Source organism: Camelina sativa, chromosome 12, assembly GCF_000633955.1.
Source record: "Camelina sativa cultivar DH55 chromosome 12, Cs, whole genome shotgun sequence".
NCBI lineage: Eukaryota > Viridiplantae > Streptophyta > Magnoliopsida > Brassicales > Brassicaceae > Camelina > Camelina sativa.
The window spans coordinates 29113468-29139788 of NC_025696.1; the positions used below are offsets into that span (position 1 = coordinate 29113468).

Below are 26321 nucleotides of genomic sequence, written 5' to 3' on the forward strand. Positions count from 1 at the left end.
GAGAAAGAGAGAGAGAGAGAGAGAGAAAGAGAGAGAGAGAGAGAGAGAATCAATGGTAGAGGTTGTTTTTCACATAATAAGATGTGACCAACAGTTGATCAGAGAAGACTAACAACACTATCTGTGACAAGCTTGGTGTTCCAAAGATCCCAGGTAAAGCCATAATTTGGGAATTAGAGTGTGTGTGTTCATGTGTGTTGGCCTTCAAGGCTTATATGACTGCTTGGGTTCTGTCTCTTAACAGGTTGGGTGAATTGTTTTGCTCATGCTGGTGACACAGTCTTGGAAGTGGCAGGAAACACAGCGTTGCAGTTGGGTTCTCTCTCTTTTTGGTTTGTCCATGCTTCTTTCTTACAATGTTTATGGATGTTAAAGCCTTGAGAACTGGGATGTTTTTTGCAGGTAAAGCAGTTCAAAACTGAACTTGTGTCAGCAAGTAAACTGAACACAATGAATGGTTCGAATGACTCCAATGGATTTCCACAACGATCAGGAACTCTCAACAACTCAGACAACGGTAGCCTTTGTGAACTGGGATGTTTTTTTTTATGAAAGCTATCATGAATTTTAAAGGATGCTTCCTAAACATTATTCAATTCTTCCTAAATAATTTTGTTTGCATCCAGCTTGGTGTGTAACCTATATTAATGTTTATTGTTATAGTTTCTGCAAATAAATTGCTTTGCTTACTGGTTACACTCTTTTATTCCTTTCCTAATGTCAAAGAAATCACTTTTCTATTTTGTTTATGAAAGTTGTCCTAAATTCTAAAGAATCATTCCTAAACATGAACAATCTTTAGAATTTAGGACATCAATCTTTGTGTTAACAATGCATGTTCTTTGTTTACAGGATGTGCTTGCATCCTCTATTCTCAAGTTCTTCTTTTCAAGAACAAAATAGAGAGTTGATGATGAAGATGAGAAAATAGGCATTTGAGTGGAAGTTTGAGTTCATGTCATTATGGACGGTCTTCCTAAAATTCAAGAATGCCTTCATAAATTTTTTACAAAATAAGTTTTTAATCTCTATATATGTTTTTTTGCTTTATTGTATCACATATTACTCCATTAGTAGTGATGTATAATGATTTGATTTTGTGCACATATTTGTGTTTTACAATAAAGGTAGCAAACATGATTATCCAGCATGATGTTTTATTTTACTTTTATGAAGTTCTTACTGAATTGCGAGATATCCTTCCTAAACTTTTTGTTGTGAATAAAAATAGTGTAATATAACTTGGTTATCAACAAAAGTTAAAACGTTTTGTAGTAATGATAGATGTTGGTTTTTCAAGTTACAAGAACAGAAGAAGGTACTCTACAAGCTATCAATGAACCATCTATGAATAATGACTTTATGAAAACAAATTTGAATTCATAAAACAAAGAAAAGTTCAACATAAAAACTCAGCATTACTAAACAAATTGTAAAATATAGAAAGAAAATTCCATTAGTAAAGGGTAATGGTATCATTTTTGTGTTACCCTAGTGTTTACCAATATTCAGATTTTTTATGAAAGTCATCCTGAAATCGATACTTGTTATAAAGGTCATCATGAAGGTCTAAGAATCCTTCCTAAATTGCGTGTAATCCTTCCTGAATTTCACCAGTATCACTACCAAGTGACATCATACATTTTCTTGCTGCAATAGTTGCTGATCCTCCTACTGAACCTCCTAGTACGAGTCAAATCCCACAGATTCTCAGTTACCTTTAGACACAATCTAAGCACTCCCTTGACTGAACACAATCTTAACCACAATAGAGAAAAAACAAATCAGAAGTCAAACCTTCTCTTCCTTCTTCTTCTTCTCTCGCTCAAGTTCCTCAACTATAGGGATCTTCTTCTCTGCTTTGGACTGCAAACTAAGAAAACAAAAACATTTCATTCTTAAAAGAATTTCAAAATTCAATGATAATCAATGACAGAGTAAACAGTGAGAATATAAGCATAAACACAGAGACCAAATTCAAGCTACTCTTGGTGTAATCAAAATTCAAGCTCTCTTTGATTACAAGTGGTTCATGAGCCAAATGAGTAATCACAAAACCACTAATCATAAATGCAGAGACCAACAAGGCAAACAACATGATCCCCACATAAACAGCCCACAATAAACCCCATGCTAACCTACGCACAGCCTCCAACACAAGCTTATCATCTTCTCACCCTGAGTCACATAACTCCACAATCCTAGATACTAAAAAGCGTCTACCACGCCTCATTGTTCCATAGGGATCAGAAACAAAGCTCAAGCGGCTATGAATTAACAATGAAGGAAACCTTATAAAGCTAATCATCAAACTAACTTGAAACTCGATTGACCTGAACACTAGTCCTGTCAATGACCAATCCGTCGAAGTAGGTTCCGGTCCGACATAACCCTTACCTCGTTCATCATTCAGGTGGTTGCTGTAAACGGGTCAATCCGACCCGATTCAATTACTTCAAAGTCTTCTTCTTTTACCGGAACTGGGTCGATTAGGCTGCTTCCTGAATCATTTGCATCGACATCGCTCTCAGTTGTTCCGAATTGAATCGTGTCGGTGGAAACAAATAATAAACAATATAAACTTTAATTATATTAATAATTTAGTTTTTTCTAATATTAAGGATAAATAAAATTGTGCTAGTTTTGGAACATTTGAAAACATGTGCTAATTGTGGAAGAGAAACTTAAAATTGTGCTATTTTTGTCAATTGCCCAATGTTTAAAGATATCTTGTCCAACTCCATTCGCTCCATGTCTATGTGGAGTGGACGGAACTGAGTCTGAGATCATGTTTATTAATTATGCTTCCATGTTTTACTTTTTTTTTTTCCTTTCACTATGGGACAATTTTTATAGGATTATAATCTATTATCTGTAAACCTAAACATTTTTCATTTCATTTAAATATTTATATTCTTAGCAGAATTATATACTGTTATTTATAAATTATTATCTGAAGTTTTAGTAGAGTAAATGTTTTACTTTCTACCAAACGTTACATATACTGAAATCATTTTTGCAAATTATATATACATATATATATATGTTAAAAAAAAGTTTATGTGATACTTAATTTTAAATATTAATAGCTTCTTATAATAGAAAATTATATTTTTAAATAAGTCATATGCTAATTTTATGTGTATGATAGTCAATGTAACGTAAGGTATAATAATTTATATTGATACACAATTTCTAGACCTTAAACGCGTTTGAGGTGCAGTTTCTTCGTTTTAATTTTTGTTGTAAGAGTTTTCAAATATTTGTTTCACAATCTCAACAAATATTTTTTGAAATTCAATTATAAATGTGTTGTAATGTATCATAGTCTAATCATAGTTGAATATATGTTAAATTTGGGGGAATCATAATTGAACATTATTGTAGTTATGATATGGCTGCAAACAAAAAAAAGGTAGTCGATGCACTGTGAATTTAAGATAAAAGTGTATCTTCTATATACAGTATAAATTAATACTCTTTTAAATTAATACTCGCTATAAATTAATAAATTTTTCTGGTCCCGAGTTGGGTCAGTGTAAAAAATGACACATTTCGATAAATTAATAAGATAATATTTTTTTTGGAAATCCTATGTAAAAATATAGTCCCATCAATATCATAAATTAATAATCTGATAATATTAAAAATATATATATATATATATCTAAAAAAATATAGTGAAATACTGAAATATAACTCTATTGTTGTGTGTATATTCATGAATTTGCATTATTATTGGAATTCATCTCTAATATCTTTCATTGTCGTCTTCTCAAATTGCATCCAAAAATTATGAAGAGTTCTAAATGCGACAATTGCTTCTTTATATGTAATTGGTTCTAAAATTACTGCAATATTTTATTCGACTTCATCATTACTATGAATGATACTAGTAGAAATTTCTTCTAAACTCTAAACTTCTAACATCTATCATTTTTACCTAAACTCTAAACTTAGCAATTACAATAGACAAGATTATAGATTAAGAAAATTCTTTAAAAATAAGAATGATAACAAAAGTATCTTATTTCGTAATACATAATTTTCAAAATTATGAAAATTAAAAATATCTTCATAAATTAATATTTTATTAATTTATCGATAAATTAATAATTATTAATTTATCGATAAATTAAAACCTCTTTAAATTAATAAAATTTCATGGTCCCGACCTTATTAATTTATAGAGGTTCTACTGTATACATTTGAAATACATTTTGGGTTTTACTCTTATAGTTTTGCTTATTTAAAATTTTAATTACAATCTTAATCTCTAAAAGATTGCACAAAAAGTGAAAACTTAAATATGGTAAATCGACAATAATCTTTATTGTAGTCATTTTATTTTGGTAACAACTTTATAGTAATCTTTATTATTAATTCACAATAATCGTAATATTTCCTTTTTTTATTGACACATTGTGATTGAGCTGAGAATCCATTTTTGGTTATCTTAGATATTCCACTTGCTCCCCAAGATTTTCCCAAATCGACTCCACGTTAACCTTAGACACCTAATTTCTCTATAAATATCTCTTTTCGGTCTCACCCTTTCACCTCATCAAGCACTTACACCTCTTCATCAAATATAGCAATGATGCATTGCTCAGAGATGTGATTATCCTACAAGACAATATAGCTATTTGGTAAGATGAGTCTATAGTATGATCTTACATGATTATTCTTTTTAAAACATATCTTTTCACAGGTATAAAAATTGATGTTGCAGTGATAGAAATATGTTAATCGTTTCGAAAGCTGATAACCCGAGAAGGAGAAAAGAATAAAAACCCATTGAAAATTATTTGTTGATTTATGCAATTAGACAATTCAAGCCAACCAAGACGTCGTCATACGGTTATACGGGTGTTATTATTCTTTCTTTGTATCTTATTCGTCTATGTTATATTAGTACTTAGATTTTGTAACCAGAAACAATGATAATATGTAAATCAAACAAAGCCAAATGGAAAAAAAACTATTAATATAACATTCATGAAATCATGCCATGTAGATTGTTTGAGCAGTATTTAAGATTATGCTTACAATTCTCACATAACCTTTGGAACATCTTTACTTTACAAACTAAAGAGAAGATAACTATACTCTTCAATGTATACTTATTACTTCCACTGAGAATTAAATAAGTCTTTAGTTTATACTTTATACTTTGAATTGACTCTTTTACCAAAAAAAAAAAATGTTTCTAATAGTTTTTAATAGTTATTTAAATATCTAACCTAGGCAAGCTGATGAAACTACAAATATCAGATAACTGATTAGATCTAAAGCAAAATCAAAGATTGATCATCAAAAGAGATCAGTTATTTACCAAAACAAAACCCTAGATCTAGCATAATAACGTTGAAACCAACTTAAACATGAAATAGAAAAGCCCGAACAAAGCTGTAACTTAACGGCCAAGAAACACAAAAGGAAGGCCCATCAAAGATGGATGCTACGCTGCATCATAAATTCCAAAAAAAATGAAAAAAAAAAAAAAAAACAACCCAAAACTGACTACTCCTCTAACAATAGGCCATGATTTAATGGGTCGGCAGTAAGCCCATTCTAAATTAGGTTTCCAGAAAACCCGTGAGCATATAAATGCACCTCTTCTTCTTTTCAATATCTCTTCACGATCTTTTTTTTTTACGATCTCATCCCCGTAAGGTAAACCCCTGAATCTAAGATCTTTTGATTACTATTAGATGGATCTAGTAGGTTCTAATCTTTTATCTGATTAAGTTCTTCGATCTTTTTTGATGATACTATTAGATGAATCTTCTAGATTTGCTTTAGATCTGATCAGTTATCTGATCTTTGTAGTTTCATCTGATAACTGATCTCTTTTGATGATTAAGCAAAATCATATATGAATTTTTTTTTAAAAAAAATGGAAAATCAAAACTTAAAAGTGATAATCACTACTTTCATAGTTATTTCTAAATCACATCACCTCAAAATTAATGAAATACTAGGTATCAACCCGCACATATGTGCGGGATAAATCGATTTAAATAAAATATTATGCGTAAAATTATTATTTGAGATTTAAGATTCGTTTGAGTAAAACAAAATATGTAAGTAATTCTTTTTTTGTTTATTCAAATTTAAGTTTATTTTCTGTTAAATACGTTTCACCCGTGAAAGTTTTGAACTTAATTTTTTTTTTAAGGTGGTGTAGAAAGTTTTGATGTCTTTTTGTGTTTCTAAAAATAACATTCACATATTTTATCATTCATATTATTATCTACATCACTATGCCATTAAATAGATAAAGCAATATTTTTTAGACTAATCAATTTAATTTAAACTACTTCTAAGTTTAAAAATGCAATGAGAAAAATGTATAATAGTGGTAAATAAATAAATAATTTTTTTCTTGTATTTTTGAAATGTAATTTACTTATAATAATTAAATATATTATGCAATTTAAAATTAAATATATTTATGGAATTTAATTTTTGATTACATCTTTTATTTTTTTTTTAAGTAATAAAAAAGAAAATTGTCTTATATATATCAATGACATATTTATGTAAATAATAAAAGATGTAAGACAATAAAAGCATTTATTAAAAAGACACAGAATCTATGTGAGCGCGATACATCATCTTTTTGTGAGAGTGCTCTCTATCAATATATAGGAGATAAACCTATCGGGAAATTATCTTGGGCTTTGTTACGTGTGAGTGACGTTCTTTTTTATTTATTTAATCTCTATGTGTCATCGATTGTGTTGTACTCATCTGTATTCGATCTGCTAATTGTGTAATGTTTTTGTGATCCTCTCTTAATTACTTCGATCTCATTCGTTAGTGCTAGCTCATTCGTTATTGCGTTTATTCTGAGTAATCTGGTTTCGTTGATGTGTTTATTTTTCATTGATTTGACGATGTTGAAAACTCCCTAATGTAGTACTAATTTTAATAAGCGTTTTCTAGATCCTTAGCATTGTTGAGGTGTCTAATTTGCAGTGTGAACTTACGTCATTTGATTTCTCTTGAGTCTTGAGCCTAAGTATTTTTTAAAAAAATGCACGAATTCGCATGTTGCCCATTTTTATTGTTTTTGCAGATTGTGGTGAAGAAATGAAGCACAACAATGTCATCCCAAATGGACAACACTTCAAAAATAAATGAGAAAACTTTCATGTTTCACTAAGTTAATACTATATTCTCTTTGCTTAGTCAGCGAGGCATAAAAAGACTGTGAAGATCTTCCCCCGTCCCAGTGCTGGACCTCTCCGACCTGTTGTGCATGGTCAGACTCTTAAGTACAACTTGAAGGATCAGAACCGGTAAAGGATTCACTCTTGAATAGCTCAAGGTTTGTAATATCTCTATGTTCTTCATTTTATTGGATATTGTTGGATATTGTTCAGATTGTTATTAATTTCTTATTTTTAATCAACTTTAGGCTGCTGATATCCCCAAGAAGTTGACTCCTGCAGTAGGTAATTCTCTTGACCATCATCGCAAGAACCGATCTTTAGAAGGTCTTCAATCCAATTTCCAGAGGCTAAAATCCTACAAGGCTAAGTTGGTTATCTTCCCGCATGGTGCTCATAATGCCAAGGTACTTCTTCCAAATTCCAAGATATTTTTACTGGTCTTGATCATTGGATTAGATTTGGTTCTAATCTTTTAGTTATTTCGTTTGTGGTATCAGGCTGGTGATTTTTCACCGGAAGAGTTGGCCAATGCAACACAGGTCCAAGGAGACTACATGCATATGGCCTGTGAGAAGCCAACAATGGAGCTTGTGAAGCTGACCTCTGACATGAAATCGTTCAATGCTTATGAAAAGATCCGTCTAAAGAGCACGAACAAGAGATATGCTGGTGCTAGAGCCAAGAGAGCTGCTGAAGTTCTTCTTTTTATCTTTATCATATTTCGTATTTTTTTTTTCTGTATTAGCAAGGATCTGTTTTTGGTTTCATCAGTGTTTAATCATTCAATCTTCGATTTTGTTGCTACCTTGATTCTCTGGATTTATGAAAAATATCATATCACACATTCTACTAGCTCAAAAACTATCATATTATATTTTATATATTTTGTTATATAGTTTCATATAGTTTATAAACCTCATCTTAATCTGTGAGACTTGACTCTAAACAAAACACTTCTTCAAGACAACACTCTCAATCGGAATCAAATCAGACGGAAACACACAGTCCTGATTCTTCTCCGGCAACAAACTGCATGGCTCCGGCTTAACTCTGCTCGTAACTCCAGCAACATTTGTACAATTCCACTGCACCTTTTTAGCATTAGCCGCCAACTCCATAGTCACATTCGAAATACAAATACCCTTAAACGGATCTTTATCAATCCCATCGAGACTCGCAGACATCGTCACGTTCTCAGCCGTCATATCACGGTAGTTTATATTAGTAACTTCCGGAAACGCCTTAGGATCGTAACCTTCGTCAGGGTGCTGGTTGTAGTCTCCATTCATCCAGAAAACGAATTTCATCGTCTTCATTGTGATCCTCCTAGCGAAAACGTCCTTTACGTAACCGCCACGCCCCGCAGCGGTTTTGATTCGGATGGCTGATTCTGTGTTGGTTAGAGTAACGTCTTCGATTCTAACGTCTTTGATTCCTCCGGACATTTCACTTCCTAATGCTACTCCTGCGCTCTTTGGGGAGATGCATGTGAGCCGTCGGATAGAGAGCTGCTTCGTCGGCATTCCGAACTTGATCCCGTATTGGTCCCAACCACTCTTCACGGCGATGCAGTCGTCTCCGGAGACTATGTGACAGTCTTCGATCAATGTGTTTGTGCAAGAATCTGAATAACCAAGAAACAGAGTCGTTTATTAAAAAAAAAAAAAAACACAAAACAGAGGATGTAACAATGTGCCACGTAGGATAACTAAACATTACCTGGATTGATTCCGTCGGTGTTAGGAACGGTGACGGGAGCAAGAATGGTGACGGATTTGATAATGACGTTTTCACAATAGACCGGATGAATGTTCCACGACGGCGAATCGATCAATGTGATGTTCGAGATTTGAATGTTTGTAGAGAACAAGAGCTCGATCAAGTACGGTCTTGTCAACTTAAACTGCTTCTTTTCGAATTTATCCCACCAATACTGTCCTTGTCCGTTGATCGTCCCATTGTTGCCTTTATAATCAAGAAAAACAATCAAAATGAGAATCGGAAATTTTTTGATTATATAATCTGACAACATGGTGTGTAGTGATTGTGTTGGAAACTTACCGGTGATAACCACGTCGGTTAAGTTTGTACCAGAGATGAGACTGTTGAATCTCCCGGCTCCGGTTCCGTCTCTTCCCATCCCGTACGATGGCAATGGACCGATCACTGGCCATTCAGATTCGTCCTGTGTTTGTCAAAACAGTTATAGGTGGAACCGAACCGGACGGTTGTATAATGCATACACGTTTTAATGCATTAATTAAGATGTGTATTCAAGTAGCGAGAGGTGCTAACTGAAAAGAATTCTAAGTTCTAACGTCAAAACCCTCTATTAGACTAAATTTGATTCATTAGGAACAGTTTGATTTGGTCAAATCAGTATAGCTTGATATGGTATATGAAATGTAAAGACGTTTAACTCGGATCCATCAAACCCTAAACCAAAAACTGATACAAAACTATTGTTTGGTTACTACTGGTTTTTAGAAATATGAATGAAACGGATTTAAGCACACACTTACCTGAGATGCAAGGATGGTAGCACCATGTTGGATGAACAAAGTAAAGTGGCTGGTAAGGTTGAAACTTCCGGTAAGCCATTTCCCGGGAGGAACTACGAGTTGAGCTCCGCCATCGGTTGCCATTTGGCTGAGCTTGCTTATGGCTTTTTTAAACGCTTTTGTATTAGAAGTTTTTCCATCTCCAACCGCACCAAAATCAGTCAGTATTGCACTATGTTTCCGACAACTCAACGCTTGGAACTTAACCTTGGAAATCTTCCGGTGACTCCGGGATTCAATTGCCGGAAAATGGAATATAGCCAAAATAGCAAACACCGGCCTAATCATCTACACAACATAAAACATGCACATAGATGATTAAAACTGACGATGATATATTGAAAATTTAAATTAATCAAATTAATATTTCCGTGATGTATTGGTTTAGATATTTTGATCTTCTATAGATTTGATAACGAACAATAACGCAAATTATTAGCGGATATAAAGAAGTTTATGACAAACAAGTAAATTAGGACAATATTATTATGGAGGAAAAATGAGAAGAAGAATATGTTGTTTGCCTTAAGATACTTTAACCTTTAAGAACCAAAGAAAGAACAGAGAAATATGTCTTCCTTCTGGTCAAATTGTCTGCGAGTAACATAAGAGATTCATATATATATTTATAGATTTATTTCCAAGCACATTATGGAATATAGTCTTTTATCTTCCGATTGAAATTATGTACAAATTTTTAAAAAATCCAATTGTAATATTTTAATTAATAATTTTCCTAAGAAAATAATCAAAGAGTATAAAAAAGGAAAGTCATAATAAAAAGACTACCAATATATCTCATATAATCCATTTATTAAAAGCATATGATCTCTTTTCCATCTTTACAAGAATACAATTCTAAATTTGGAATTCTACAATTAAACCTCTTGGGATTAGCAGGACTCTCATTGCAGACCTGATTCTTACCAACTTTATTTTTGGACCACTACATTTATAGAGATATGTTAATTTTTTTTTGGGATCAATTATAGAGATATGTTATTAAATGTATGGATTTTATATCATTGAGAAAATTGAAAAAATATTTAAGTTTAAGATTTAATTTTCTTTACTATATTTGTCATTGGTTATTGAGAAACAATCCTAAAATAATAAAAAAGTATCATGAATTATATTCAACAAAGTTATTAGTTAGGACTCATATTATCAACACACTACACATGTTGACGAACTTTAGAGTAATGCATCTTTAGCAATAGAAATTGGCCACTGTTGTAAAACATTGGATGATGGACTCCATAACCAAGCCTATAGACGGTTCATAAGTGTTCAAGACTTTAGGCCCATCGGCCAAGGCCTCTCTCGGCCATAACCTATTCCTAGTCGGTTTATCTTTAGTCTTTGTACTCTACTATATATACATCTGTAATCTCGAGTTTAATCAATAAGAACAAGAGTTTTCTACCTTTGGATTCTCTAGTTTTATAACATGTTATCAGCACGATAGCCTCTAAGTCCAACTGAGAAAACGCTTACCCTAAAAACCCTAAAAACCGCCGCCTCCTTCCCTTGTTCAGAGTTGCTATCGGCGATCAATCCTTGCTCATCCGAGTTCTGTCCGGGGTGAGTTCCTGTTCGGGTTTTTGTTCGAGATCTGATCGAGGTTCCTGTTCGTGATCCTGTCCGAGAAATCCGACTCCTGCTCATGTTCGTGATCGAGTGCGATCCGGTTCCTGCTCGAGTTCTGTCCAAGTACTGTTCGATCCTGTCCGCGGTTTGTGATCGAGAGAGAGGTACGACCGAGGTCTTTAGCTCCCGGTTCATATCCAGTCAGACCCCAAATCGGTGAAGGTAAATAAGATCTAAAACCCCCTTAGAACCTATGAACCGAATTCAATACATAAACAGAATGGAACCCTAAAACTACAAAGTATACAATCAACAAACAAGTTTTATGCTAAAACCCTATTAATTTAAAACTTAAAATCGGATGGATTGATGCTTAGGGTTGCATAGATTGTTTGAGAATTAAACCATATTAATCATGATTAAAACTTGGTTGATTGTTATTGCTTGGTTGTTCATGCATCATAAGAAAATCGGATAATGTATAGGATGTTATAGAATCGATTATAGCATAACTTGTTCTTGTAAAAACTCGGCTGCATGAACCCTAAAAACTCGAACACATAGACTTGTTCTTAGGTTGTTAAAACTTCCAATTCAATCTTATAGTTACCCTAAAATTTAAGAAACATTAGCTTTATTGTTCTAGGATTGAATCCAATTGATCTTAAAACTTTTGTTAAAATTCTAATAAAATTAAAACATGAAATCGGAATTAAAAACATAGATTAGGATAGATTCCTAAATTAATTATAGTAATTATCTAAAAGCCTAGAACAATATTTACTAAAATCCTAGATTGAAAAGGAAAACTTAAGAAAAGGAAATCCTATCTAGTAATAAGGAAATTGTTGCATGATAGTTTCTATTTAGTTTTGTTGTCTTGCATGCATGAATTTAAACCACGAAATCTTATAAGAGGCAAGACATGTTTCGGTCTCAAATACCGCATGGCCTATGGCATGTTTTGGTCTCAAATACCGCATGACCTGAATTAATATTGATTGCATGGTTCGGTCACAAACACCGCATGCTAATGATCGGTTGTCTATTTCTGTTTTATGCAAATGGCAAGGCTCAAGAACCTAGAGTATGGTATCTTGAATGCTTTTGGAGACAACTACTTGCAATGGGCAATGGACACTAAGATCCATCTGAAGTCAAAGGACTTGTTCGAATGCATTGAAGAGGATAATGACTGTTCTGACAAGCAAAAGTATAAGACCATTCAGCACATACACCATCACCCTGCTGAGAGTCTCAAGAATCAGTACCTCACCATAGAAGATCCTCTTGGCCTTTGGACAGCGCTTAAACGCAGATACGGACACCAAAAGACGGTGCTCCTACCAAAGGCCGAGTTTGATTGGAAAAACCTAATGATCCAGGACTACAAATCCGTGGATTAGTATAACTCTGAGCTCTTTAGGATTGTCTCACTCCTTAGGTTGTGTGGTACTGAAGTAACAGAGAAGGAGCTGCTAGAGAAGACATTGTCTACCTTTAGCACTCATAACATACTCCTTCAGCAACAATACCGGCAAAAAGGTTTTGATAACTATGGGGAACTTAACGAATGTCTACTGCTATCTGAGCAGAATAATGAGCTGTTGCTGATGAATAGTGCTATGAGACCTCCTGGTACAGCCCCATTACCAGAAGCACACAAGGTTGATTTGGGAAAGAAAAATGCTGTAGAGCCTAAAGAGCTTAAGGAGCCTAAGGAGACCAACTATGTCCACAGAGAAAGACACTATGGCCGTGGCCGTGGTGGCAGACACTACAAGAAAACCTGCGATATGTGACCATTGGTTGTGACGAAAACTGTGGTCGCAAATATTAGCGACTACTTTATAACGTATTTGTGACTAATTAATGACCAACACTAATACCAAGACAAATCAGTTGCAAATTAACGACGATGTGGGGAAGTCGGCGAGTAGTCGCAAATTACGGACCCTTTTGCTACGTTTTTAAGACTTGTCAAAAAAAGGTCGTAGTTTGCGACTAATTTGGGACGTAACTGATGGGGTTGCAAAAAGCCATCGCTAAATCGTCACAAAATAAGACTTATTTGTAACTCTCGTAAAGTTTTGTTGTTCCGTCACAAATCAATCGCAAAATAAATTTAGAAAACGCTGGAAACATTAGTATCTAATCACCTAATTTTTTGAGACGCCCAGAATGTAGTCGCAAATTCGTCACAAATATTCGACAGATGGGCAAAAACGTAATTTACAAACAATTCATCTTCTTCTCTAAAGGACGTGGTGGTCTTGTATCTAGAGGACGTGGTGGTCGAGGAGGCCAAGCTAGCCGGTTTGATGGTTACGGCCGTGGAGGTCGTGGCCGTGGTGGTAGGGGCCGTAAACCACAAACCAAGGCTAAATCGGTCTGTCACCAATGTGGTATGTCAAACCATTGGGCAAAGAATTGCAGAACACCCAAACATCTCATTGATGCATATCAAGAGGTCTTGAAGAAGAACCCAGAAGCCAACTATGTGCATCTCGATGATGAAGGAGACTTCGACCATGAGAATGATGACTCACTAGCCTGTGAGACTTCCGATTGCCTTAAGAATGATGATTGAATTTCGGTTTTATTTTGGTTTAATTTCTATGCTTTTATGCTTTAATTTCCTTCTATGTATTGGATAATTATTTTGGTTTAAATTCAAAGATTTTATTTTATATAAGTAATTGCCTTATTAAATCAAAACACAAAATGTTGTTTTATATAGAAATGGCTGAGGATATGAGTGTACTAGTGGTGGACAGTGGATCCAGCCACACAATATTGAAGGATAAAAGATATTTCATAAACCTCATAATGAAAAGTGCCAATGTTAGTCAATTGCGGGTATAGCAAGTTTAATAGAAGGCTACGGCCAGGCTCACATATTATTGCCTAATGGCACACATATTGAATTAAGTGATGCTTTGTACTCACCCAGCTCTAAGAGAAGCTTATTGAGCTTTAAAGATATCAGATTGAATGGTTATCATATTGAAACCAAGGGTGAAGGAAATAAAGAATTCCTATACATTACAGAAATTGTGAAAGGACATAAGAAGGTCCTAGAGACTATACCTGCACTAGCCACTGGTTTATACCATGCTAAGATTAACATGATAGAAGCTAACTTGGCAAAGCACAAAATGTTCAATGAACAGTTCACTCTATGGCATGACCGGCTAGGCCACCCGGGTTCGAATATGATGCGTAAATTGATTAAAAATTCGAATGGGCACACTCTTAAAGAGAGAAAAGTTATCCCTAAACATCTCACTTGTGTAGCATGTGCACAAGGGAAACTTATCATAAGGCCATCACCAGTAAAAGTCACTAAAGAGACTTTAAACTTTCTGGAAAGGATACAAGGTGATATATGTGGACCAATACACCCATCTTGTGGGACATTTAGATGTTTTATGGTTATGATCGATGCATCAACTAGATGGTCACACGTTTGCTTGTTATCCACAAGGAACCTAGCATTTGCTAGGATATTGGCTCAAATTATAAGGCTAAGAGCACACTTTCCAGATTTTCCACTTAAGACTATACGTCTAGACAATGCTGGTGAATTCACATCCCAAGCGTTTAATGATTACTGTATGTCCATGGGGGTGAGTGTGGGACAACCTGTGGCACATGTCCATACACAAACGGATTAGCTGAATCCTTCATTAAACGAATACAATTGATAGCTCGGCCATTGCTAATGAGGTCGAAGCTCCCTGTGTCGGCTTGGGGACACGCAGTCTTACATGCAGCAGAACTTATACGCATCAGGCCATCTAGTGAACACAAATATTCACCATCCCAACTATTATCGGGTCAAGAGCCAGACATATCCCATCTCAAAACATTCGGTTGTGCCGTTTATGTACCTATTGCTCCACCACAGAGAACTAAGATGGGACCTCAAAGGAGGATGGGAATATATGTTGGATATGAGTCTCCCACCATTATAAAGTATCTTGAGCCAACCACAGGAGATTTATTCAAGGCTAGATACGCGGACTGTCAATTTGTTGAGTCCGAATTCCCTATGTTAGGTGGTGAGACTAGCAAGTTGGTCAAGGAATTAACATGGAATCAAACATCCCTAAATTGGCAAGATCCTCGAACTCTAGCATGTGATGCAGAGGTTCAAAAGATTATTCTTTTACAGAAGCTAGCTAATCAATTGCCAGATTCTTTTGCTGACCCAAAGAGAGTAACAAAATCGTACATACCAGCTTGTAATGCACTAGTACGTATTGATGTTCAGAAGGAACACAATAATCAAGTTGCTACAGAGTCTAAGCCACGTTTGAAACGAGGCAGACCATTAGGTTCCAAATATAAGAACCCTCGGAAGTCTAAAGGTGCAAAACAGACCGAGGTTAAGGGAATTACAGAAAAAATACAGACATAGCCGCGGCAAATCCTAAGGAACCAAGTGAGGTTTGGGACGCTGAACCTCAAGGTCCTGAAGATATTAATAATAATGAGATCTCAATCAATTATATAATATCTGGAATACAATGGAACCGAAAAGATGTCAACATTGATGAAATATTTGCATATAAGATAGCACTTGAGATAAATGAGGATCATGAACCCACGTCTATATTAGAGTGCACTTAAAGTAAAGACTGGCTAAAGTGGAAAGAAGCCATTGACGTGGAGTTAAACTCTTTGAAGAAGAGAAGTGTGTTTGGTCCGATCTTAAGGACAACGCCTGAAATTAAACCAGTTGGACATAAGTGGGTCTTTGTAAGGAAGAGAAATGAGAATAATGAAATTGTGAGATATAAAGCACGGCTTGTAGCACAAAGATTATCTCAAAGACCAGGAATAGACTATGAGGAGACATACTCCCCTGTGATGGATGCAACAACATTTAGGTACTTAATAAGTCTAGCTATAAGAGAAAAACTGGATTTGCGGTTAATGGATGTTGTAACCGCATACTTGTATGGTCCACTGGATAATAAAATCTATATGAGATTACCAGAGGGTATTGAGCTCAAAGATAAGAGTGGTTCTCGAGAACAATACTGCATAAGGCTAGACAAATCGCTTTATGGACTGAAATAGAGTGGTCGAATGTGGTATAATCGATTAAGTGAGTATTTAGCTAAAGAAGGCTATAAGAATTACCCAATCAGTCCATGTATATTCATAAAGAAGTTTGCAAACAAAGGATTTGTGATAATAGCAATATATGTGGATGATTTAAACATCCTTGGAACCTCTGGTGAAATTGCCCAAACAGTAGAATATCTCAAGAAAGAATTTGAAATGAAAGACCTAGGTAAGACTAAGTTCTGTTTGGGATTGCAGCTTGAGTACAGAAACAATGGGATCCTTGTGCATCAAAAGGCATATACAGAAAAGGTACTCAAGAGATTTAATATGGACCAAGTTCACTCATTGACTAGCTCAATGGTTGTGAGAAGTATTGAAGTGAATAAAGATCCATTTGCTCCAAAGAAGGACAATGAAGAAGTCCTTGGTCCTGAAGTGCCGTACCTTAGTGCTATAGGAGCGTTAATGTTCTTGGCTAGCCACACTAGACCAGACATATGTTTTGCCGTGAACCTCCTAGCAAGATATAGTTCTTGTCCGACTATAAGGCACTGGAACGGTATTAAACATGTTCTGCGTTACCTACAAGGAACGACAGACTTTGGTTTATTTTATACTAACTATAACAAAGAAGGTTTAGTTGGTTTTGCTGATGCAGGTTATCTATCCGATCCACACAATGGTAAGTCACAAACAGGTTATGTGTTTACACATGGTGGTACTGCGATCTCATGGCGTTCTATGAAGCAAACCCTTGTGGCCACATCATCAAATCATGCGGAGATCCTAGCAATTCATGAAGCCAGCCGTGAGTGTGTTTGGTTGAGGTCCATGACTCAACATATTTGGACTGATAGTGGCATGGACGACAATAAGGAAGCAACCGTAATCTATGAAGAAAATACGGCCTGCATCGCACAGCTCAAGGAAGGTTACATCAAGGGAGATCGGACGAAGCACATTCTACCAAAGTTCTTCTTCACACATGAACTACAAAAGGCCGGAGAAGTTCAAGTGGTGCAAGTTCAATCATGCGACAACTCAGCCTATCTCTTCACCAAAGCATTGCCGACAACCACATTCAAGAAGCTCACGCACCAGATTGGAATGCAGAGGCTTAAGGACTTAGAGTGATGCTTGGAATAGGGGGAGCAATGTGTGCTGTACTCTTTTTCCTTCACCATGGTTTTGTCCCAATGGGTTTTCCTGGTAAGGTTTTAATGAGGCAGCATCCCCAAGCACATTGCGTAGATCCTTCCTAGCACTTGCATGGTTATGTCATCCAAGGGGGAGTGTTGTAAAACACTGGATGATGGACTCCATAACCAAACCCATAGACGGTCCATAAGTGTTTAAGACTTTAGGCCCATCGGCCAAGGCCTCTCTCGGCCATAACCTATTCCTAGTCGGTTTATCTTTAGTCTTTGTACTCTACTATATATACATCTATAACCTCGAGTTTAATCAATAAGAACAAGAGTTTTCTACCTTTGGATTCTCTAGTTTTATAACAGCCACATCTTATTTTCTTTTGGCTTTTGCACACTTGATAGATTATATATATATATATATATATATATATATATATATAATTTGTTGATAGTTTAATTGGTTGGCTTCCCAAGAGGAGGAAATACATATTAGGAATCCCCTATATATATATTAATAGATAAACACTCTCACAAAAAGCTGATGTGTCGCGTTCACATAGTTCTTTGTCTTTTTTAAAAAAAATACTCTTACATCTCATTATCATTTACATAAATATGTCATTGACAAAATATAAGGCAATGTTATTTTCTATTAGTTTTTAAAAATCAAATATTTAATGAGCAACTAAAATCCAGAAATATATTTAATTATCAATTTCATAACATATTTAATTATTAGAAGTAAATTACATTTTACAAACAATAAAAAAAATTATTCATTTATTTGCCACTTGGATACATTTTTCTCATTGCATTTTTTAAACTGATTAGTCTAAAATTTGTTATTTTATCTATTTAATGGTAGACAATTCTTGGGTTCACCCCTAGGGGTGAACTTCTTTTATTCACCCCTACATAATTAAGGAAACAAATTATTATTTAAAGAAACAAAATCTGTATATCATTTAATTTAAACATTATTAATTCTAAACATTATATTATAGTTTTTAATTATAACATCTAAATCTAAATTACTTTTTTTATAAACCCAAACTGATATATAATTTTTTTTAATCGTATAATTTAAACCATAACCACTCTTTTATAAACTTAAATTGAAATACAATACTGTTTAACTAGGATTTACCCCGTGGTACACCACGGGTCCATTTCTTTTATTTTTTTGTTTGTTTTATAAATCAATAACCCTGTGCATTATGAAAAAATTAATTCAAATATTTACAACAAATATATCAAAATTTAAGTTATATTTATGTGTTAGTTTTGTTTAGTGTAAGATTATATAATTGTATTTGACTGTTAATTATAGGATTTAACCCACTGTTTACCGCAAAATAATTTGTTCTCTACATTATCATAAATTACTCAATTTAATATATCTAATATTGATAATGTTAGCAAAATAATGAAATGATAAATTATCTGTGTAACACCAAATTAATGATAATTAAATTTATATTCATATTGATTCAAATCATTCGCACAATAAAATTTTATTGCGTGTTATTTTAACTTTTAATTGTAAATATTCATTATATATTAAAATAACTCAAATGTAAAATAATATATATCTGGAAATACTTGTTTGGTTATAAAAATCCTAAAACAGTTTTTAAAATATATATCCGTTTATAAAAATTCAAATCACATCATATGCTGAAAAAAATCTGAAATTTAATTAACTTTATGTATTAAATAGTAATTCAAATAATTTAATATAAGATTAATAAAAGTGAAAGGAAAATTCTATTTTAATATAAAATATTGCTTTAAATTAGGTAGATAGATTTTAGGAAATTAATATTATCAAATAAGGAAATGATTGTTTTTGGTTGTAAGGATTGTAGAGAATTTAGTTGGGACTTGTTTGGATACAAAGATAAGAGAGGGTGACACAAAAATGTACTTCAAAAATGTTAAGATAGATTGTAAAATCTAAACCCTAACTACTATTTTATAAACCCAAACCGACATATAATTTTTTTTAATTGTAAAATCTAAACCCTAACAACTCTTTTATAAACTCAAACCGACATATAAATTTGTTTGATTGTAAAATTTAAACCCTAAACTCTAACCAATCTTTTGTAAAACCAAACCGACATATAATTTCGTTTAATTATAAAATCTAAACCCTAACCACTATCTTGTAAACCCAAACCGACATATAAAACCCTAATCACTCTTTTGTAAACCCAAACCGATATATAATTTTGTTTAATTGTAAAATTTACACTATAATCATTCAATTCTTTTATAATCCCAAACTGACATTATTTCCTTATTAAAAATCTACAGAATTTGTTTCCTTAATTTGTTTTTTATTTTTATTTTGATTTTGATTTATTTTATAATATGATATGACATGACGTTTTGTTGTATTTTGATTGGTTAATTAAGATGGGGTGAATAAAAGAGATTCACCTCTAGGGGTGAACCCAAGAATTTTTTTTTAAACACAAAAATATGTGAATCTGTCGGAAATCTGTCGGAAACGACAGAGTTTCTCGAAAACATACCATCGGTAATCTGTCGGAAAATACGGACATTTTCCAATACATGCCATTGGAATTTGTCGGAAACGATAGACTTTCTCGAAAACATACCATCGGTAATCTGTCAGAAAATACGGACATTTTCCAATACATGCCGTCGGAAATTTGTCGGAAATGACGGACTTTCTCAAAAACATACCATCGGTAATCTGTCGTATATGACGGACATTTTCCGATACATGCCGTCGGAAATCTGTCGGAAACGACGAAGTTTCTCGAAATTCCATCGTTAAATCATCGGTTTTTCTGTCAGTTCGACGGATATTTTCCGATATTGTTCGGTCGGTAATATCGTCGGAAATATATCTCCGACGGATGTCTGGCAGAAAATTACCGACGGACTTACCGAAAACCCGTCTCCGATGGATTTCTGACAGGTGATTACCGACGGATTTACTGACAAACCGACCATTAATATATTTATCGGTAATCTGTTAGTAATTGCTTGTCAAAAATCCGTCAGTAATTACCGACGGATTTTCGACAAATTTATTTTTTCGACGATCTAGAACCGACGGACGTATCCATCAGTAATTTGTCGGTAATGGATGTTTCCGACGGCTTACTGGCAGTTGTGCTCGTCAGTTGTAAGCTCTTTTCTTGTAGTAGTTTGAATACGTAACCAAAGGTGTTTATCAAAGACGATAGTCAATGTCAGTAAGTTGTACAAAGATTAGGAATAAGTTGCTTAATTTATAGATGTGTAATGGTTTTACCAAAATAAGCGAGAGCTATAAAAATCAAACGCACGGCTCCATATCCTTTAATTTATAGTAGAGGCTACATTTAAACGCTCTCTTTATTTTAATTAGGTAATATCTTGTGCATATGCGCGGGTTGTTGTATTAGTTATTTTAATTAATTTTAGTTTATGTAATAATTATAAAATTGTAAGAATTTTTTGATAAGATTTTTTTTATAAAGTTTTTTAAAATGGTATTTCTAAAAAAAGGTATTGAAAAAGATGTATTATTGAAATTCTCTCTAAAAATACATATATACCAAAAAAATTCTAAATATCAATAATACACTATATTTATTCAAATCATACAATATCAAAATATACCACTTATTTTAAAAATATTGTTAATGATAAAAATACAAATTTACTATGATATTCATTTTGATTTAATAATTCTATTATAATAGTTTATTTTGTTAAAACATTGCATACTTTTAAAAATAAAATAATATACATGAATGAAGATGAGTTCTTTAGCTTGATTTCCTCATTGGGCTTTGAACGAAATCAGTATTGTTGAGTCTGCATCGATAATTGTTTTTTACAACCACCAAAATTTTATTATACATGTGTAATTGAAAATTAAAAATAATAAGAAGACAAAGAAGGAAAGAAAAAATACATTAAAACTAAAAAAAATAAAAGTTTGAATAAAAATATAAGATAAATCTAACAAAATATATAATTACACTTATACCATGAGTTTTGAACCCATGCAAGAACATAAACAAAACAAAAAAAAATATTTAGAATTTGAGATATAGTGGATGATGATGTGAGAATGGTTATTTATAGGATTTCAAGGGATGAAAGTTACATTTCTAATATAATTTATTATACATATGTAATTGAAAATTAAAAATAATAAGAAGACAAAGAAGGAAAGAAGAAATACATAAAATTAAAGAAATAAAATTTAACAAAATATAAAATAAATCTAACAAAATATATAATCACACTCTTACCATGAGTTTTGAACCCATGCAAGAACATAAACAACACAAAGGAAATATTTAGAATTTGAGATATGGTGGATGATGATATGAGAATGGTTATTTATAGGATTTCAAGGGATGGAAGTTACATTTCTATAAAAATTTAATTAGAGGAGTTACAATTATAACTTATAGTGTGTTTGAATGAAAATGAATTGAAGAAAATAGTCAATTTATAATTTATGTAATTTCAGTTACAATTAAGTAGTAAAGTGTGGATTAATCTCTATTATTACATATTTATTTATTAAAAATAAAATTTATTTTTTAGAAATTAAATGCTAAATAGACCAGTAAGAAGATAGTGAACAATTATCTTTTACAGCCACCAAAATTTTATAATACATATGTAATTGAAAATTAAAATTAATAAGAAGATAAAGAAGAAAGAAGAAATACATAAAAAAAATTGAACAAAATATAAGATAAATCTAACAAAATATATAATCACACATTCACACTCTTACCATAAGTTTTGAACCCATGAAAGAACATAAACAAAACAAAGAAAATATTAAGAATTTGAGGTATGATGGATGATGATGTGAGAATGGTTATTTATAGGATTTCAAGGGATGAAAGTTACATTTGAAAGTTAATTTTTTATACATATGTAAATAATTATAAGACAAAGAAGGAAGGAATAAATTCATAAAAACAAAGAAATAAAATTGCATAAAATATAAGATAAATTTAACAAATATATAATCACACTCTTACCATGAGTTTTGAACCCATGAAAGAATATAAACAAAACAAAGAAAATATTTAGAATTTGAGATGTGGTGGATGATGATGTGAGAATGATTATTTATAGGATTTCAAGGGATGGAATTTACATTTCTAAAATATATTATTATACATATTTAATTGAAAATTAGAAATAATAAGAAGACAAAGAAAGAAGGAATAAATACATTAAAAAAGAAATAAAATTGAACAAAATATAAGATAAATCTAACTAAATATATAATCACACTCTTACAATGAGTTTTGAACCCATGCAAGAACATAAACAAAACGAAGAAAATATTTATAATTTGAGATATGGTGGATGATGATGTGAGAATGATTATTTATAAGATTTCAAGGGATGGAAATTACATTTCTAAAATAATTTAATTATAGGAGTTACAATTATAATTCATAGTGTGTTTGAATGAAAATGAATGGAAAAAGATAGTCAATTTAAAATTTATGTAATTTCAATTACAATTTAATAGTAAAGTTGAATTTAAAGTTTAGATTAATGTAAATTATTACATTTTTATTTAATTTAAAATAAATATTAATTTTTAGAAATTAAATGCTAAATGACCAATAAGGAGAGAGTGAAACCTTACTTTTATGTATATGATTTTCTAGAAAGACATAACCTTGGAGGTACGTAATAAAGATGAAAGTATTTGAAGAAGTTCACATTTGTTTTGGTTTAAAAAAAAATTTAGTACAGATCGATTTGAGTATAAATATTAGAGAAGAATCAAGACATGTAAATGTCAGTGTGAATGTCTAAAGGCAAGCTGATGAAACTACAGAGATCAGATAACTGATTAGATCTAAAGCAAAATCAAAGATTGATCATCAAAAGAGATCAGTTATTTACCAAAACAAAACCCTAGATCTAGCATAATAACGTTGAAACCGACTTAAACAGAATAAAAAAGCCCGAACAAAAATGAAGGTCCATCAAGGATGAATGCTACGCTGCATCATAAATTCCATAAAAATGAAAAAAAATCCAAAACTGATTACTCCTCTAACAGTGGGTCATGATTTAATGGGTCGGTACCAAGCCTATTCTAAATTAGGTTTCCAGAAGAAAACAACGTACAACGCGGCCACAACCAAATGCAACTCCTTGCTATTAACATTAGGATCAGATTCCAATATCTCAAACAACGATTCAACCATCTCAAAATCTTTCTTCGATGAGAATAAACTCAGCATTTGGAAATGAACTTCATCAGGGAAAACACATCCTTCCTCTTGCATTTCTCTGTAAACCGTATCTGCCTTTTCAAACTCTCTCTGTTTCCCATACGCGTTCAACACCATAGCTATCGCATTTGAATCCGGAAAGTAACCAGCGGTTCTCATTTTCTCAAACACTTCGATGACATTTACATACCTTTGGTTTCTTGAGTAAAGATTGATCATACAGCCAAAAACTGATATGTCTTTTACTTCCCCGGAGTGAAAAGCTTGACGAAAAACCCATGTCGCCTCTTCAGTTCTCCCGGCTTTAGCCAGAATAGTGATAGCGGTTTCCCGAGGGATATTATCAGGGAGTTTTAACTCGTGAAGCAGACGTTTAGCATGACCCATTAGACCAACTCTTTCATAAGCCACAATCATGGTTTGATACAGAACTTGATCGATTTCCACACCCGAGCTCCTCAGCTTCTGAAACAGTGTCGCAGCTCGGTCCAATTTCCCAGCTTTCCCCCATATTGATATAATAGTTGAGTAGGTAATGGCGTTAGGTTCAATTCCTCGGCTCTGCATCTCTTGAACAAGATTCGTGGCCTTTTCATGCTCCATAGTTTTCCCATAGATCTTAATCATCGTGTTGTACGTAACAACGTTCTGTACAATGTCTTTCCTCTGCATCAGCCTGAAAAGATGAATCGCTTCACCGAAAAGCTCAGCCTCGCCGTAAACACGAAGGATGGTATTGTAGCTAACAACATTTGGTTCGATATCTATTTTCCTCAAACTCCAAAACAACCTATCAGCTTCTTTAACCATGTCAAGCTGACCATAAACATCGATCATTATATTACAAGTCGTGAGATCCAACTCACAATTCACCTCTTTCATCTCCGCGAAAACCGACAAAGCTTCTAAAAACTTCTGGTTCTCTACATAAACACTCAAGAGTGTAGAGTAACTAACTGTGTTTGGTAACACACCCGCTCCGTTCATCTCTTTTATAAGTAACCGCGCCTCTCTAAACAATTTGGCCTTTCCATAAACATTGATCATCGAATTATACGCGACAAGATCAGGAGTAATACCAGACCTCTTCAACCTCGAGAAAATCGAAATAGCCTTAGAATAATCACACAGCCTCCTAGAAAGCTCAATGAGGTTGCTATACAAAACAAGGTCACCTGAGACACGGTCTTGTTCCATCTTCTGAAGCCAAGACAAAGCCGAATCAAACATACCCTCTTTCCCAAACGAAGTAATCAGCGTCGAATAAGTATACCTATCAGGGGTAAGAGCTCTCTGACGCATTTCGTCGAACAGTCCGTGTGCAATATCAAACTGCTTACTTCTCAACACATTACGAAGTACCACATTGTAGGCGAACACAGAAGGTGTGTATTTAGCTTCGTCGTGAACCCAATCGAGCAACGCCAATGATCTCTGCCAATCATTTTCTCGAGAGAGAAGAGAAACCATGAACCGTATAGACAACTGTCTGTCTTTGTAAGTTGAAAGCAGAGAAAAAAGCTCACTTTCGTTCTGGGTCTGGTGAATCGAGGCTAAAAGCTCGTCCATATCGACGTCGTGATCGAGAAAAGAGGATCTTTGACACCTCCGATGTTTCCTCAACGCTTGAAACGACGACGTTGAGTTCTTCTTCTTCTCTGGTTGTTGTTTTTTCCATACCTTTCTGGTTTGTGAAGGTGATGAAGAAGCAGAGACTGTGAATATGAGATTGCGTTGTCTAGCTTTAGGAATGGTGGAGATATGAGGTCTGGTTAAGGGTAATAATGGAAGAGAAAGTGAAGGCGAAGAAGATGAAGCAATAATATCTGTGCACAACATTGGATTTTGCAATCTTTTCAAAAAACACAAAGATAAAATCTTTATATAGCACCCAAACATTGTACACTGAGAAACAAACGACGCCGTTTTGTATTATTATTATTACTTTTTTTTTATCTTTTACCTACTGTTTAGCGTTGTTGACTTGTGTTTACCATATAGTTCAATAAAATAAAATAAAAAATCAATGCTCAATGGTATGTTATTTTAAAACAAATAAATTACTAGCTAAATAACATTAAAGTCTTGAATAATTTAAATAATTTTCTATAAAATTTTAAATTCAAGAACATGGGGTTTGAGAAGGTAACTAAATAATATCAAATAACATATGATTTTAACAAAACTTATATTCTTTTAAAATATTTTTTCCAATATATCATGACAAATAAGATAACTATATCTTTTTTTTATATAAAATCCCACAATAGGACAGGTATACTGAAGATTGCTTTTTTAAAAAAAAACATAGAATTCTAGTCAACAATATTTATCATATTGCTTTCCTTTCTTGGTAACAAATCACAACATATCCAGTCAAAAAAAAACATTTCTTAATTAGTATATTGCTTTCTTTTTGGGTCATAAGGAACAATATAAATAAGTAGATTAAACATTTTTTCAATCACAATAAAAATATGATGAATAATATCATGAGGCTCTCTC

General features: G+C 33.2%; 3 protein-coding genes and 2 pseudogenes across 3 annotated transcripts in view; 1 reads left to right on the plus strand and 4 right to left on the minus strand.

The window, feature by feature from the left end:
- LOC104733973 lies at positions 1910 to 3014 on the minus strand (annotated as a pseudogene).
- Positions 3395 to 8077, plus strand: LOC104733974 (annotated as a pseudogene).
- On the minus strand, positions 8121 to 10030 carry LOC104732850 (probable polygalacturonase). The gene is made up of 4 exons (XM_010452442.2): positions 9704 to 10030; positions 9243 to 9366; positions 8901 to 9146; positions 8121 to 8805 (listed from the first exon to the last, which is right to left on the minus strand). Exons 1-4 carry the CDS (start codon positions 10028 to 10030, stop codon positions 8123 to 8125), a joined length of 1380 nt encoding a protein of 459 aa, XP_010450744.1. The 3' UTR covers positions 8121 to 8122.
- Positions 23453 to 25655, minus strand: LOC104732851 (pentatricopeptide repeat-containing protein At5g39980, chloroplastic-like). Its single transcript, XM_010452444.1, has one exon. It carries the CDS (start codon positions 25653 to 25655, stop codon positions 23673 to 23675), a length of 1983 nt encoding a protein of 660 aa, XP_010450746.1. The 3' UTR covers positions 23453 to 23672.
- The window catches only part of LOC104733975 (pentatricopeptide repeat-containing protein At5g39980, chloroplastic-like), a 7570-nt gene continuing 7187 nt past the window's right edge, over positions 25939 to 26321 (minus strand). Inside the window, exon 2 of the mRNA XM_010453493.1 lies at positions 25939 to 25965. Within this exon, the coding sequence (XP_010451795.1) occupies positions 25939 to 25965 (27 nt within the window). The remainder of the gene's footprint in view (positions 25966 to 26321) is intronic.

Bases quoted from the DNA above. Each gene is read 5' to 3' on its own strand.
- LOC104732850 (XM_010452442.2), bottom strand. From the start codon at position 10,030: ATGATTAGGCCGGTGTTTGCTATTTTGGCTATATTCCATTTTCCGGCA. The intron at 9,367-9,703 runs GTAAGTGTGTGC...TGACAAACACAG, and splicing joins CTACCATCCTTGCATCTCAG to GACGAATCTGAATGGCCAGT. The intron at 8,806-8,900 runs GTAATGTTTAGT...TTGGTTATTCAG, and splicing joins CACCGACGGAATCAATCCAG to ATTCTTGCACAAACACATTG.
- LOC104732851 (XM_010452444.1), bottom strand. From the start codon at position 25,655: ATGTTGTGCACAGATATTATTGCTTCATCTTCTTCGCCTTCACTTTCT.